Source organism: Geotrypetes seraphini, chromosome 16, assembly GCF_902459505.1.
Source record: "Geotrypetes seraphini chromosome 16, aGeoSer1.1, whole genome shotgun sequence".
Classification (NCBI taxonomy): Eukaryota; Metazoa; Chordata; class Amphibia; order Gymnophiona; family Dermophiidae; genus Geotrypetes; species Geotrypetes seraphini.
Genome location: NC_047099.1, coordinates 34,087,417 through 34,104,313, shown reverse-complemented (window position 1 = coordinate 34,104,313; position 16,897 = coordinate 34,087,417). Strand labels below are relative to the sequence as shown.

The following is a 16,897-nucleotide window of genomic DNA, read 5'->3' as shown; positions in this document are numbered from 1 at the left end:
GGGCCGCCGCGGGAGCGGACTGCTGGGCGGGATGGTCTGACCCGGCGGAGGCACTGCTTATGTTCTTATGTTCTTAAATGGACTTTATTCAAAGTGCACAAACATATAACCGTCCACATAAACACCTTAAGGACCTAGTCCGCTGGGAGCACTGGACCCAACATGATCTGTGTTTTGACAAACTTATCTTCCTCAGGGGTCCCTGCTAGTCCCTGCTATTAAACATCCACATACTGTCGTTGAAACAACGTATTGTGGATGTTTAATAAAAGGAGAGTTTCTTTATCTGGAAGCTTCTATACCGCTACTAATGACTGGGGCATCAATTCTGATCGGTTTGCATGAGCTCCAGTAATGGTGTTACAATACCTGAGCAACCAAAGAAAGACTGTGGAGAGACGATGTTCCTGAAATGGACTTTATTCAAAGTACATAAATATATAACAAGCCACATAAACACCTTAAGGACCTAAAGGGTGAAAAATACGCGGAAAGGTTAAAATAATCCAAAAATACAATTGCGTAGAAGCTCCGCATGAAACACGCTTCACTATCCATCATGTTTTGATTAGAGATTTTTACGCATTGTACAGATGGATATCGAAGCGCGTTTCATGCGGAGCTTCTACGCAACTGTATTTTTGGATTACTTTAGCCTCTCCGCGTATTTTTCACCCTTAAGGTCCTTAAGGTGTTTATGTGGCTTGTTATATATTTATGTACTTTGAATAAAGTCCATTTCAGGAACATCGTCTCTCCACAGTCTTTCTTTGGTTGCTCAGGTATTGTAACACCATTACTGGAGCTCATGAAAAACCGATCAGAATTGATGCCCCAGTCATTAGTAGCGGTACAGAAGCTTCCAGATAAACAAACTCTCCTTTTATTAAACATCCACAATACGTTGTTTCAATGACAGTATGTGGATGTTTAAAATCTTTTATTATCATTGTGGAGACTGTGGTTTATTTGCAGCTCCCACTGCTGCTGTTATCTCATGTTTTGATTAGAGATTGCTACGCATTGTACACCGCCTATCAACTTATCAAGTTAAATGAATCCAACCAGATTTTTATAGGATAGCGCCGAGGGCACTGGGTGTAAGTAGTACTTTTTACTGTATTTATGTGCCTAAGACTTGCGGTGCGCAGTTAAAAAAAATTGCATTTTAAGTTTGCGCCTGAGGTCATGGAGGGTTTAACCACCTGTCCAAGATTGGAAGGAGAGTTGGTGGGATTTGAACCTGGTTCTCAGCCTGCTGCTGCAACCATGAGGCTAATCCTCCAGTCCTCAATTATCCATTTTGTTTGGGGGGGGGGGGGGGTTGTTTTAATGCACGTAAGCTACTGCCACGTGTTTCATTATCTCTCTCAGATTCTGCTGAAGATTGACCGTGAGGGTGAGAGGCTGGAAAGACCAGAAGATTGTTCTAGAGCTGTTTATAGCATTATGCTCAAATGCTGGGCCCACAAACCAGAGAACCGCCCTTCCTTTGCAGCCCTCATCTCCCTTCTCTCTGAGGTGAGCCTATCAGAAGGATTCCTTGGCATCCCTTGCCTTCTTTGATTTGAGGTTGTAGTTCTATGTCGAGACGAGAAGGGCAAATAGTAGAACAACACGGAGCTCCAAGTACAGAATTCCTAAGGAAAAATCAAAAACTATGAGCCCTTGAACCATTTTATAGAATACTTCCTGTTGGGAGAGGCTGGGATTGTAGGAATTTTGAGCTCCTCTATAGCCAGTGCTCCTATACCATTCCTTAGAGCTCCCCCAGCTGGAACAACCTAGGACTGCAGGATGTATGAACTCATGTAGAGTCAATATTCTTGTATCAGTCCCTACGGCACCTCCTGCTGGAGGCATGTGCTCCCTTACCATCTAGTGCTCTAAGTCTAAGCTCCCTAGAGAAATGTGAAAAGACTTGTCTGTTTTAATGAAATTTATTCTACTTATCTCTTTGTGTTTGAAGGCTCGCCCTCAGGAGGTCAGAGCAATTCAGGACCTGAATGAGCCTGGCTGGCTTCGATTGGATGCTGGCGACCCCATAACTGTTATCGACATCAGGTAAGTCCCCAGAACTGGGCAGCACAAGATGAGAGGGCAAATGGGTTCTGAGATTGCTCATCTCTCTGAGTGGGAGGATTGCAAACTTGATCCAGATACACCTGACAGAGTTAAACCTGTTCTGGGTTTATCCCATTGCATGCAGGGACTTGTAGTTTTGTTATTCTTAAGGAAATCAGAAACTACAAGTTTCTGCATGCAACGGGGTAAACCCTGAACCGGATCAACCCTGTCGGGAGAATCTGGAGCCAGTTTGGCAACCCTATGGGTGGGAAAGTCTGCTGTAAGATCTGACCCCCACGTGTCAGATGCTAGATGAAAATTAATTAATGCACTGCAAAAAAAAGAGCAAGTTTGATGGATTGTAAATACAAGAGGGGCAGTTTTCTTTTGTTTTCTTCAAATATATTTTATTAATTTCTTCAAGTTACAATGATACACTAAGAACAATAAACAAGCAATCTGCCCATCCACTATCTCCTCCTCTCCCTAGAGGCTAAGGCTCTTTACACCTGCATTGTGAGGTCACAGAGCTTTATGGTTATAGGCTAAGGCTCTTTACACCTGCATTGTGAGGTCACAGAGCCTTATGGTTATAGGCTAAGGCTCTTTACACCTGCATTGTGAGGTCACAGAGCTTTATGGTTATAGGCTAAGGCTCTTTACACCTGCATTGTGAGGTCACAGAGCTTTATGGTTATAGGCTAAGGCTCTTTACACCTGCATTGTGAGGTCACAGAGTTTTATGGTTATAGGCTAAGGCTCTTTACACCTGCATTGTGAGGTCACAGAGCTCTATGGTTATAGGCTAAGGCTCTTTACACCTGCATTGTGAGGTCACAGAGTTTTATGGTTATAGGCTAAGGCTCTTTACACCTGCATTGTGAGGTCACAGAGCTTTATGGTTATAGGCTAAGGCTCTTTAAACCTGCATTGTGAGGTCACAGAGCTTTATGGTTATAGGCTAAGGCTCTTTATACCTGCATTGTGAGGTCATAGAGCTACAGTACTCCCCCAAAATTCACGGGAGTTCTGTTCCAGGACACCCCCCCCTCCCTCCGCGAATTTTGAAAAACCGCAAATGTGGTTTTTAGGCTGGAGAGGCAGGAGAGGGCACCTGGAGCGCCGGCAGGTGAAGGAAATCACTCGTGGTCTGCTTTGACACGCAGCTCCTGATTGGTGTAGCCTGACTTTACTACAGGAAGAGGCGGTCAGAGCGAACGACCGGGTCCGCGATTCGCACACCGCAAATTCGCAGGGGAACACTGTATATGGTTATTGAAACATACTTAGAAATATGATAGCAGATAAAGGCCAAATGGCCCATCCAGTTTGCCCATCCACAGACAGGAAGAAAGTGTGAGGTGGAAGCTGGGAAGAACCATAAGGAACAACTTGAACTACCCTAGGTTTTCCCCTGTTTTGTGCAAGGACTTAGATAAACAGGATGTGTATGAATACTGTCCATAAAAGCCAGACTGGATTGGCCAACTCCTGATGACACGGGCTGTTTGGACCAGGAGGTCCTAATATGAATATTTAGGAACAATCTTAGAGCTGTCACCCGCTCGTTACTGACTCGATTCATTTCGCATAGCCTGGATCTGATCTAAGAACGCCCCAAAGTGGTTGTAAGGTGTTTTTTTTTTTAATGCTCATTTTGGTTTTCTGTTTCTTTTCTCTTTGCTGGATGTTACTTCAGCCCAGATTATCAAACATGGAGAGGACAGAACAGAAAGACCCTGAAGATTGGCTCCTTCCCTTCCACCATGGTTGCCGCTGACGACCAATCCCCAGGCGTCCGGATCAGCCACCCTATCAGGAGCAGCTTCATCCATGCCGGACACGGGGATACGGATCCATATCGGAGCTGGGGGACGCCGGATCGAATCGATGAGTACGTGTGCTCCGTGTCTTTTCTGTTCAAATGTCGTTCCGGAAGGTGCTGGAGTGTGTAAACAAAGCAGGGAGAGATGGATTCAAACAATTCACACGCTGGAAAAAGTCCCAGAACGCAAGTTCAATACCCCTCGGTCACTGCCTTGTGTGACCTGCAAGTGTGCCATCTGATGGCAGGAGGGAGTGGGCATCACTCCTGCCTTTTTTTGTGTGTGTGGACATGCCTGGCTCATGTAGCACATGGGCTCATTGTAAGCAAAGCTCATGTACGCATGTCAAGTCAAAGTGGGGAGCAGGAAGCGGGGAACAAGGCAGTCCCATAATGCACTTCAACTTACACCTACCCTCTTCAGCTGTACTTTTTTTAAATTATTGTTAACTGAGTCGAGCTCTACATTTGGTTATGACTCAGTATAAAAAGCCAAGGTTTAGTTTAGTTTAGAATGACACGGGGACAAATTTTTCTCTGTCCCCACGGGAACTCATTTTTCCGTCCCCGCAAGTTCTATCTCTGTTCCTGCCCCATTCCTGCAAGCTCCGTCCTCATCTGCAGAAGCCTCAAACGCTTTAAAATCATAAGTAGCAACATTCTAGAGCTCAGATTGTGATGTCATAATGCCTCATTCCACCAATGCCTACGAGTCAACCTCATCAATGATGTCACAATGGCCTCATCCTCCTCCTATACTTGGCTCATATAAGAATCAGAGTATGAAAGGGCCCAGCCACTGACCCTCAAGCCTTGCATTGAAGAATGCTGGTGTAGAAGGACTGAGGTAGAGAGAGGCGCTCAAGAATGACATGGGATAGTTTTCCGCGGTTATCCATGGGAACGGAGACAAATTCTGTCCCCGTGTCAGTGACATTCACCCACCAGGCTCTGAGTGAACATGTACAGGGAAAGTGAAAGGTATATAAAAAGTCCAGAAGCCAGAGCAGCCAGCAGCAAAAACTGCTTGGTATCATGTTTACTGATAACCAATATTCAGTCTCTCTCTCTCGCTTCTCTGCTCGTTTCTCTCTGTACGCGCTCACGCGTGCAATCTCTCTCATTCTCTCCCACTTCTCCTTTCGCAGAAAGAAGATGCGAGACAAGGAGCTCAGAGATGTGAACCGCAACAGAGGGAAGAACAACCAGCTCCTCCGGATGGAAAGTGAGTACCCGAAGCCCGGGGGTATCAAGCAGGGAGAGGCTGATGAGTTGGCGTCGAGGGGGGACATAAAGACCTCTCCAATTGGGCCATTGCCTGTTGCATTCTAACAGAACCTACTCACAATGTCTATTCATCTCCCTTCCTCACCCCTCACCAGCTTCTACTCCCACCCTTCTACCCTAAGCGGATTTGGGTGTGTTCTTCATGTAATTGTTAGTCCTGTTCCTGGTGCACCAGGTCTTACATAAATCGGTCCCAGCATGCTTTAGCACGTTGTGTGGGATCTATAGACCTGGAAGGACCTTGAGATCAGGAGGTATGAGATTAACCGCAATTAAAGATGGCAGTGCGATAAGTAATTACAAGAACAAAAATGTTCTGCATTGCTGGTGTGCATTTGTTGACTAATTTATCAGGTCACTTGGGACTATGCACAGATTATACTAACTGGAACGCGCTACCGGAGGATGTGATAAGCAGGAGCACGCTACAGGGCTTCAAAGAAGGTTTAGATAGGTACCTGGAAGACCAAGGGTTTGAGGGGTATAGATAGGAGTAGAGGTAGGTTATAGGGATAGGACTAGAGACAGTACAGAATTAGTCAGGGACACTGTTCAGGCAACTAGGCCTGGTGGGCCGCCGCGGGAGCGGACCGCTGAGCGAGATGGACCTCTGGTCTGACTCGGCGGAGGCAACCTCTTATGTTCTTATGTTTTAAGAAATTACTAAAGACGCAACAGTTTCTTGACGCCTATATGTAACGTAGATGAGAAATTTCCCATGCTGCTCGGGGTATATATCCACCATAGATGGATGAGAAGATAATTGTTGCAGATTTTATGTCGATGTGTTTTATGGAAATTTCTTATGAATGTTTGATATTGGAAACCGCTTAGAATGTCCCGTATATGGTCATTCAGTTGAGGACGGACTGGGGAAGGCTTCGATGGCTGGGACAGTTAAGATGGGGCTGGAGTGAGCGTTGACGGAGACTCCAGTAGATAGAACCTAAGCGCGCTACCGGACAGGGCTCTGGGTTTCTGGCCCAGAAATATCTAAGAAAAAGGACCATTTACACTGAATTAATTTATGGAGCACGTGTGGTTGGGCAGACTGGATGGACCATTCGGGTCTTTATCTGTCATCATTTACTATGTTACGATGTGACATGCGGGGAGTGTGTGGCACAGTGGTTAGAGCTAAAGCCTCAGCACCCTGAGGTTGTGGGTTCAAATCCTATGCTGCTCCTTGTGACCTTGGGCAAGTCACTTAATCCCCCAATGCCCCAGGTACATCAGATAGGGACAAATGCTTGAGTACCTGAATGTAAACCACTTAGGTTATAAGTGGTGTATAAATACATTTTTAAAATTAGGTGTTATATACATTTTTAAATTAAATAAATTTGTGCCTGCAGTAGTGTTATCTCTTGAGGCAATTTCTCCAAATGGGTTAGTTTGCACATTTAAAAAACGCAATCCTCAGGACCACTGCCAAATATACTGTATATAACATAAATCCAAATTTATAATACAGGTCTCATGGTGACACTACAGCACAACATATACATGGAGAAAAAAAAAGCCTCAAAATACGTCGACAGCACTTTACATCAAGTAAAACAAAGCCGCACTTTTATTATCACTGGCAAAAACAAAAGAAAACTCCACAAGCGATGTCCGTGAAGCAGAAACAGGCAGCCGCCCAGGGACTGCTGGAAATCCTTCGCTTCTTTCAAACCCTCATTCACTGGCGTCCAAAACGCCCGATAAGGAACCTTGCTTCGCCGTGGCTTACGGCCGCTTCGAGGGAAAACGATCTTGCTGTGTGCTCATGCTCTGTGACCTTTAACCCTTTCAGGACCAAGGGACCTATTTGTCCCATAACTTTAAAATCCTATACATTTTGATTGGGATAGTCTACAGTTCTAAATTTGATATGTACGGATTCCATAGGATACTGCCTTTATGTAAACAAACTGGTTCCGACATTCATTCATTAGCGTCGTTGCCAGATTGATGAGAAGATTCACTTGCCACACTGTCCATAAGCCAGAAGTGTGATTTTTTTTAAAAAAAAAAATGATATTTCACCAAAAAAAAATCAATTTTTTGGCATCTGCAAGCCCTTTTTACCATAAAAATGTTGTCAAAACCACAAAAATTGGCCTACGATCCTTATGGTCCTGAAAGGGTTAAAGACATTGCTTGTGGAGGGTTTTTGGTTTTGTTTTTTTTGCCGGTGATAATGACTGAACTTTGTTCGTTTCCTCTAGCTGCCCCGTATGCCTGAAATAAACTATGAGTTTGTCCACCACATCCCTTACCTTGTTTAAAGCAGACTGAAAACCATTTGCATATGGCCTTCAATCCATAACCCTGCTCCCCACTGCCTACCACCCTAGCCAGCAGATTAACCATTCTCCCTAACTGTATCCACGGCATCCATTTTCTGTCTTGTTTGTTTAGATTGTAAGCTCCTTTGAGCAGGGACCGTCTTCTTCATGACTCTGTACAGTGCTGCATGTGTCTGGTAGCACTACAGAAATAATTCATAGTAGTAGTGAAAGGCCGGCTGCTTAGCCTTTAATGAAATGACCTCCGCTCCAACACAATTGCTGCTTCATATAATTATTTAAGGTTAATGAAGAATATACAGCAATTGTGCAAGCAAAGCAGACAAGAAGATGCCGGCAATCTTGGCAGGTCTCAGTTTGCGCTGCCCACTTCCTCATTAGCTAGCTTTTTTTTTTTTTATACCTTTCCATGAAATATTACTTTAGCTATTCTGATTGGTTGTTATACAAATAACTTTGATTCGTAACATGACTTCCCTATTCCCCACGACAGTGTATTCTCAGTACTAAGGGCAAGATGCCTTGAGCACGGGCACCCTCCCTCCTCCATTGACCTGTCCTTCTTCTGTTTCAGCTTGATTGTAGTTGTTATTGTGGCTTTGCTTGTGACCCATGTACTTCATGGAAATTCTCTTAATAGATTGCTGGTAATTGTCAGCTTCGGTATCTGGGTCAAAGATGAAGTCCTTTTTTTGGGGGGTTTTTTTTTTTGTTTTTTTTTTGCAGAAGTGTTCTTCTTTGCAGCAAACATTTTCAAATGTTTTTGTTAACTTAGGGCTCCTTTTACAAAGGCGGTAGCGTTTTACAAAGGCGCTATTCCGCACGTTAGGGCTCAGTCGTACCTTTGTAAAAGGAGCCCTTAGATGTCTGGGGTCTCATGAGGATGAGGGGTTCTCTCTCAGTAGTAGTAGATTGTACCGGCACAGAGGATCCTGCATAAAGGCACGGATATACTTGATTAGGTCCTTTTGCTTTGACTCTAGATGATCCCCTGAGGTCTCTTCCAGCCCTGTCTTTCTGTGACCCTAGTCGACCTCCTGAGGTCTCTTGCAGTTCTATCTTTCTGTGACTCTATGAGGTCCCTCTATGAGGTCCCTTCTAGATCTATCTTTCTATAATCCCATAATGAAATTCACCTTGAAAGAAATGCATTTTAGATTTCAAATATAGGTGTATGTGGTTCTCTACTAATTTATCACCTATATTTTCATTTTAGGGCTTTCAAAAAGCTTGGAGTCTATTTCTGAGTTGAGCATCCTGGACTCAAACCCACCAAGACGCGTGCAGGACCTCGAGAGCATCCCCTCATCAAACCATGGCCATCGCCGAATGAGTGACCTTCCTTCAAAAAAATTACTGGACAACCTAAGGGTCAGGACTCGCATGCACATGGTTAACCCATTTGAAGGATCCCCCTTCTTCAAGGCCAAATTTAATCCAATGGCAGCGGGGAGAGATCGGAGATCTTTTCCCAATCCATGGCTTGTTCCACAGCCACTTCCCAAGATGGACTACCCTCAAGCCCAGAGCTCTAATTCTCCCGAAAGGGTGAGAGTTGCTGATATTGGACGAATAAAGCGGGAGCAAATATCTGCCTCAAATCCACATCTGGCGAGCACAGAGGGCAAAAAGGAACTGGGGGGACCAAGACCTCTTTCAGGGCAGTTTAGTCATCCAGCGGAAGTCAACTCAAAAGGAATGCCCCAGAAAGCCAGTGGTGAAGCAGAAGCTATGCAGAGAAAACTTAAAGAGGTGAGTTTTCGGTTTTCGACAACTCATATACTAGAGTTCTTTAATAAGATGGCAAGAAAACCAACCTGAGATGAGTAGGTGGGGCACTGACATCATCCAGAACAGGTCTGTGATTCATGATATCAATCACCACTTTATATACCAGTTGTATTTGGAGGTGAAAGGACATGCTTCCATCAAGAGGTTGTGGCAGCCATTTCGGGATCAGAACCGCATAGGTAGGAACTGCTCCTGCCTATGCCAGTTCTAATCTCAAAATGGCTGCCCTGACCTTTCGCAGCAGTCTCATGAGCTGGAGCCATTTTGATTGTGAGACCAGCATGAGCAAGAACAAGCAGGGGTTGCTTCTGCCCTGAAGTGACCACCAGGGCTTTAACAGTAGAGCTGGGGGAGGAGTTGCATTATGGTTGCACCCAAAAAAATTCGAAGGAAATTAAGGATAATTCAGAATACAGCTGTTCGATTGATTTTTGGTTTAAAAAAGAACGACCACATTAGTCCATATTATCGTTTACTTCATTGGCTGCCTTTGGAGGCAAGAATATTATTCAAATTTTCCTGTATCTGGTTTAAGTTGATATTGGGATTGTCTCCAGCTTACCTTTTTCCTCATTTTGTGTTGCATAGACCATCAAGAGAAACTAGAAACTTCTACTTATTTGCTTATCCAAAAATTAATGGGATTAGATATAAGATCTTCTTAGATAGGACCCTAGCATTTCAAGCTGGTAGGCAACAATCTTGATTAGGTAAATGTATTCAGCAAGCTATGTTATCAGAAATTAATTAAGACCACTTTGTACGATAAGTTTATTACTTAATGAGAGTTTTATTATTGAAATTCTACTTTATAAATTTGTGTATTTTTTTACTGTATTATTGTACTTCGCTGATTGTCCAGCTCTTTTTAGTGTAAACCGCCTAAAACTTTGGTTATGTCGGTATTATTATTATTATGTACCTTTATATTCTCTTTGGTTTCCATGGCTGGCATCATGCTTGTTGCAGTTTTCCGGGTCTCGCCACATTTGGTCAGGCAATACCCAGAAAACTGCAACAATCATTATGTGCCTTTATTTGAAAGTCAGTCACTTCTGTGACTGCTTAGAAGACCACTTGTACCTTTGAAGATCTTAGAAAATATACCCCAAAAGGTTCACTGAAATTGGGTCTGTCCTTGCTGAAATGGCTATGGCTGTTTTGCGTTGACATGGTTTTAGAAAATTGGCCTACTGGTTGGTTAAGAATCAACTCAAAGGAAACAGTCAAATATGTCTTTGGGGCAGATTAGAGATCGGAGGACTTGCTTGCACAAGGGAGCTGGCATCATGAGCTGAGACCTGCGTGCTCAAACTTTGTCTTCTTCTCTTCAGGTTGAAGAGCGTGTCCATGGAGTCACGACAGAGGAGTGTCGCAATGCCCTGAGGATGCATGGCTGGGACACAGCAAAGGCCATTCATTTTTTGAAGGTAAGGCACCAAGATTAATTTCATGTCACATGTGTAGGCCCAGACAGTCTTGGTGTAGTTCAGACAGAACTACAAGTCCATAGATGCAGCTGAGGTGTAAAACTGAGATTGAACTGATTATCTACTTACCTTACACTTCTTATTAGACCAAGGAGAACTCATGCACACTTTACCCACACCCCCAATCAATGGCATACAAAGCAAAAAAATATACGACGGACTATTAGCCACCAGAGCAGCGAAACTGGATTGCCACCTTTCCAATTTGCTGACTGACACCCAACTACAAAACATTCAGGAAAGAACTTAAAACTTTTCGATTCAAGAAATTTGTCAAATGATGTAACTAAACCTGATCGACCCTCCACAGATCCCAATGCATACTACATCTATTAACCATGTTTTCTCCCTGGGAATGCCCAGGCCAACTCTTGTTGTAAACCGCCTAGAACTGTAAGGTATTGGCGGGATAGAAGACACCAATGTAATGTAATGTAATTTTCCTTCATATATCATGTAATGCTAAATACATTAATCATAAAGCCAACTGATATTGTGTGAGATCTTCGTGTCATTGTAAATGCCAGTGTTTTCATCGCCTTAATGGCAACAAAGTTTTGATCTGTAAAGATGGTCTCCTATACTAGTGGTTTTCAACCCATTCCTCAGGGCGCACCCAGCCAGTTAGGTTTTCAGGATATCCACAATGAAATATGCACGACAGATTTGCATACCAAGAAGACAGTGCATGCAAATCTATCTCATGCATTGTCATTGTGAATATCCTGAAAACCCAACTGGTCAGATGGTCCCTGAGGAAAGAGTTGAAAACTGCAGTTCTATACAACTAACCACATTCTTTGCCATCTATGACAACTTTTACAGCTTCACTGTACAATAAAGAGCTGATGATGTGCATGAATTATCCAACCTATGTAGCTTCTTCTCTAGATACAGTTTGCAAAGCTCATGGCCAACATCAACTTCGGTTGATTCTTCTTCTGGCCCAATTGTCTGCAAGGAATGCAGTTATATCCAGGACTTAGTCTTGCTACTGGAACTCCAATATCACTGAAAAAAACCTGTATTGTAGACGCAGTAGCCCCTAAGGCTTGCATTTGTGAATGGTCCTTGGTCCTAATGAGCGTATCGTCCGTTGTTCCTGACTGCTTTATTGTCAATTTTCTCAGAAGCGAAATCTACACTAGCGTTTGCAGCTTTTTTCAAAATAATCAGCTTTTGTTATTTTTACAGGTGGAGCAGCTTTATCATCTCAGCCGCCATTCCAGGGAGGAGTGCCGCCGGATCCTGGAAAAATGCCAGTGGAATCTGGAGATCGCTTGCCGATATGTGCTCCGGAAACAGTTTGTGCTCTAAGGAGAGCAGGCCACAAGGATATAAAAATCTGCCTAATTGGAATCTATCTCTCTAGCCGAACTGTTTTGTTTACAGAGATTGGTCAAATGGGAGTGGCCAATGAGAAGAGGGATTCACTAGGGCCTCCTCCCCCCTCTATGGGAAATGGGTGGAGCCACTGAAGTACTGACAGGAAAGTGGCAAGGGCTGGCCGGGACTTCTTCCGACTTGCTCAAATTGTAGCGATAACGCAACTCTAGGACTGTGAAGTCCATATGCTCATCATAGGTGCTGGTGAGACACTCAAGCCCAGTAAAAACTCACAACTACTGAGCAACAAGAATGCAAAAAGGTGCCTCACACCATTTCTGATCAGGGACATCTCCTTGAAGTCATTAGCATTTTCTTCAAATCAAAAAATAACACCTACAGTCTGACTGTTCGTACAATACCTTTCTTAGAAGAGGGAAAATAATGGCTGCCTCTATGATTACTGTACCGAATGCATAGAACTGCACCCTCAGAAGACAACAGCATGTGTTATTTTTCATAACTTCTTCACCGGTGGCTTATGTTGGCAACTCAACATATTAGGAAGCAGAACTGTCGTTGTATATCAAGATCATGAAACGTGTCATATCAATACTATTGAACCCTAGATTTTGTCTCTGATGTTATGGGACATTAGGGGCGCAGATGTTCTTTGAAAGCTGATGGTGTGGGAAAACCTGGTTTAATTTGCTCAAGTTGTACACTTGTAAGCAGTACATGTAAAGCCAAGACTCCTATTTTAAAAACAGCATATAGGGAACCTGGGCTTAGTCACCCAAAGCACTAGGATGATAGAGCTGGGGTTGGGAAGAGGTCCATCCCTATATTCGAGCAGAGCTGCTGGCTAAGAACAGAGGGAATGGGAGGGAAGGCCTGGGTTCAGCCCCCAAATGGTGGTGCTAAGGGTGACAAGGGCTGGTTAGGAGAGTGCTGGATTCACTCTGAACTTTATCATGTTCTCTCAGGGGTTTGGTTACCTCGAGAAACCTGTCTGATCATATTACAGTATAAAAAATACACATAGGAATTATTTTGCTCTGAATGTGTCATGGTTGCAGACTTGGTATCAATGTAGACGTTGCTGTCTGAGTTTCTATTTTTATAATGTATCTGTAAATTGACATTATTACATCGGCAAGGTGGTTTAGCCTTTGAAGCCCGTGCGGCTTAAGTTTCTTTATTACTGTATGTACAGAATATCGAATGTAAATTTTCAAACATTGTACGCTTTTATTCACCACAAAATGATTGTTGGTGTCATTTTCTTCGTTATCAGTCTCCAGAATTTGGTTTCAGTTCTATAATGATTTATGAAAGTTATAGGACCTCCCCACCAGGTTCTTAAGAGGTGATAATCAAAGATGGCTGCCTGGAGAAGGAGGCAGGAGCGTGGCGATGGCCCTGTTCTGCCCTGGTTTAAATATGTGAATTGTCCAGTGCATTTGGGGAGGGAGAAACTGAAAAACCTGAAAGGCAAGCCAACGTAAGGAAAATAAGAGAAAACTACTGTCTAGATATAGGACATAGAGAAGGGTAGAGAAAGACCATAATGGGGCAGAGTCTGACACAAGACTTCTGAGGTGAGAATTGGGGACCTGTATATGGGGAGAAAAATATTCAAATACCTCAAAGTGTAACAAAGGCACAAAGAAGTTAACATTTTTCACTGGAGAGAAAGTTCTAGACCAGGGAGTCTTACTATAAAGGCGTGATAGGGTCTGGAAGAGCAGAAAAGAATATGTTTTCAGTGAAATGCTTTGTGTGATTACAACTGATGTTTATTTCTTTCAAATTTTTATTCCTGTAATGATAGACAACCAATAAAAACAATTTTAAAAGAATGTATGTACAGTCTCTTGAATTATAGTCTGCCAACCTCACATTACCCCTCTCCTCAAATCACTTCACTGGCTTCCTATCTACCTTCACACACAGTTCAAACTCTTATTATTCTTCAGCCCCTCAGCATCTCTCCTGTCTCTTCTTATATGCCTCCCCAAGAACTCTGTTCCTCATAGACGTTACTTTATCTGTACCCTTCTCCTCCACTGTCAATTCCAGCCTTCATTCCTGTCACTTCACTGGTCTGCGTGCGTGGACTGGACTGCTTGAGTCTGTGCATCATACCCCTTCCCTTGTTCAAAAGTAGGCTGAAAACCCACCATTTCGAAACTGCCTTCCGCTCGTAATCCTCCGCCCTCTGCTCATCACTCTAGCCAGCAGTTTAACCATCCCCCGCTAACTGTAACCCCTACCCTAGCATCCTGTTTGTCGTGATTGATTAGATTGTGAGCTCATTCGAGCAGGGACCGTCTCCTTCATGACCCTGTACACTGTTGCATATGTCTGGTGGCGCTTTAGAAATAATTAATAGTAGTAACAGGAATGCAATAAACCCCGAGATGGGCACAGAGGATCCTCAATGGTGAGGGAGCGAGATTGGAATGGGCACAGATATAGCGGAATTAGAAACGATACAGAGAAGGGCGGCAAAAAGGGATAAAGGGGGATGAGACAACTTCCCTATGAAGAGAGGCCAAAAAAGCATGGAGAAGAGACAGCTGAGGGGAGATAAGATAGAGGTCTATAAAATAATGAATGGAGTGGAACGGGCAGATGTAAATTGCTTGTTTACTTTTGATTTCTTCTTGATTGTTGCACTTCTTGATTGTTGTTCTTCTTGATTGTTGCACTTGTCCAGGTCTTGCCGTGTCTGGGTAGATAGAACCAATATCTTCAGGATGTGCTGGGAGCTTTGCAGTTTCTCTTTATATATAGTGGGCCCTGAAACCTGATTGGCTAGGGCTTGAGATGATTGAGGCAGGAAAGTCCATTGGTCACAAATCTGAACTTTGGCAGGAAGGTTCGTTGGTCACAGCATGATGGCTTGAACGTTGGTTCTACCAACCCAGTCACGGCACGACCCGCACACCTGCAACAATCATGACGCCAGTGTTCTTGTTCAGCAAGATCTGACTATGACTGCGCCTGATCCATTTCCTGTCTCCTTCCGTCTAGTGACTGGGGTCTATTCTGTCTCTGTGGGGAACACTTTGACCTTGTTCTCAGTACCAGAGGGCTCGAAGTAAAGGAAAAAAGAGCTGCTCTAGGTGAAAATGCACAACCTAGGCCCAAGGTCCCTGCTGTTCTTCTTAATGTCTGGCATTTGTTTGACTACTGCAGTGAATGATACCTCAGTAAGATAACCTTCCAAGGGTGGCTACAGAGCTCTCAAGGCACTTGACCTGAGATCTGGGGGGTTTTCCCCCAAGTTCATACATGATAGACGGATTTTTGAAAAATTCTGGAGTGTTTGTGTGCGTTGAGTGGGAGAGAAACCGTGCAAAAGAGCAGAAAACCAAATGGTAAGAAATGTGGGACACCTTTAGGCTTATTATACGATATATATTTTCCATCAAGTGCCTGTGGATGCAAAGGGTCATGAGATGACTCCACGTCGCCCAGTGCAGACTCAGCTAGTTCTGGATTTTACCCTCAGTGCGTCCATACAGCTATAATTTCAAAATTTCCATCTCCATTTCCAGCCCAGCCCAATCCAAGCAACTGGGCCTTAGGCCCCCCCTTGAACCAAGCCGCACAGCCAGGTGCTCCGACGCCCATTCAATTCCTAAGGGCGGCGGAGCATTTACCATGCCGGCCGCCACTGCCGGCTTTTGTAAAAAGAAGGGGTTATTTACACTTCTGCCTCCCTTACCCCAAAAAGCCGGTGCACCAGGCATCTTGCAGGAAATACCTCACAACATCGAAAAATAGCAAATCCTATACTGATTCAAAGGTTTTATTTAATATAATGTTGTTTCACAATACAGAGAATATAAGTGGTTTACAATATTAAAAATCACATCAGGCCAGGAAAGGAACGCCATCAAATACATAGAAAGACCCACCCAAAAGACCCCATATAAAACCCCTTTAATTATTTATAGCCCATAAAATCTACCTCTATAAAATATCTGTTCTACAAAAACAGATCATATGTACGACACACACATAGATTGTAAATATATACAGTACTCAACACAGAGCAATGCTATAAAAAGACAACGGTCAATGATCGGAATATCAGAATATATAGAAGATATATAAAGAGAACTAAGGGCTCCTTTTACAAAGGCGAGCTAACGGGGTTAACGCACGTGACTTTTCATCATGCGCTAACCCCCCCCCCGCGCCGGCCCAAAACTACCGCCCGCTCAAGAGGAGGCGGTAGCGGCTAGCACGTCCGGCGGTTTATCTATTACGCGCGTTTTACCGCTAGCCCGCCTTTGTAAAAGGAACCCTAAGTGCCGATGCCTGATAATAAAAAGAAAACTTGGGGTTCATTGGCACCAACCCAACAGTTAAATGTTTCTACAAAGAGCCATTTTTTTATGGGTCTTCCTAGTCAACTGGTAGCGTTCAACGATATTTAAGGCACTGGCTGCCGTGGGCTGAATTTGACCTGAATTGTTATCTGGGCACCTAGGCCCTGATTCGATAAACAGCGTCTAACTCCTAGGCGCCATTTGGCATGGTTGTCAATCAACCGCTAGGCGCCGTTGATAGACTTGCGTCTACTGGCACCTAGGCATTAAATCGTTAGGTGCACTGCCATTTAGGACAAGGTTTTCTTGATCTAAATAAGTGCGCCTAAGGGAGGCCACGCCCAGATTCCAATCTGCCCCCAACCACGCTTACTTTCCACCTTGGCGTAGACGCCTACCGTGAGGTAGGGGGCGCCTACCAGCAAATAGATTTTCAATCATTTTTTAAATGCCACTTTCAATTAGCGACAC

General features: G+C 43.9%; 1 protein-coding gene across 1 annotated transcript in view; it reads left to right on the top strand.

The window, feature by feature from the left end:
- TNK1 (tyrosine kinase non receptor 1) overlaps nucleotides 1-14,302 on the top strand; it is a 45,225-nt gene extending 30,923 nt beyond the window's left edge. Inside the window, exons 8-14 of the mRNA XM_033925489.1 lie at nucleotides 1,375-1,521; nucleotides 1,970-2,064; nucleotides 3,767-3,961; nucleotides 5,041-5,117; nucleotides 8,690-9,225; nucleotides 10,599-10,694; nucleotides 11,949-14,302. Coding sequence (XP_033781380.1) covers nucleotides 1,375-1,521; nucleotides 1,970-2,064; nucleotides 3,767-3,961; nucleotides 5,041-5,117; nucleotides 8,690-9,225; nucleotides 10,599-10,694; nucleotides 11,949-12,071 — 1,269 coding nt within the window. The 3' untranslated portion in view covers nucleotides 12,072-14,302. The remainder of the gene's footprint in view (nucleotides 1-1,374; nucleotides 1,522-1,969; nucleotides 2,065-3,766; nucleotides 3,962-5,040; nucleotides 5,118-8,689; nucleotides 9,226-10,598; nucleotides 10,695-11,948) is intronic.
- The last annotated feature ends 2,595 nt before the right edge of the window (nucleotides 14,303-16,897 follow it).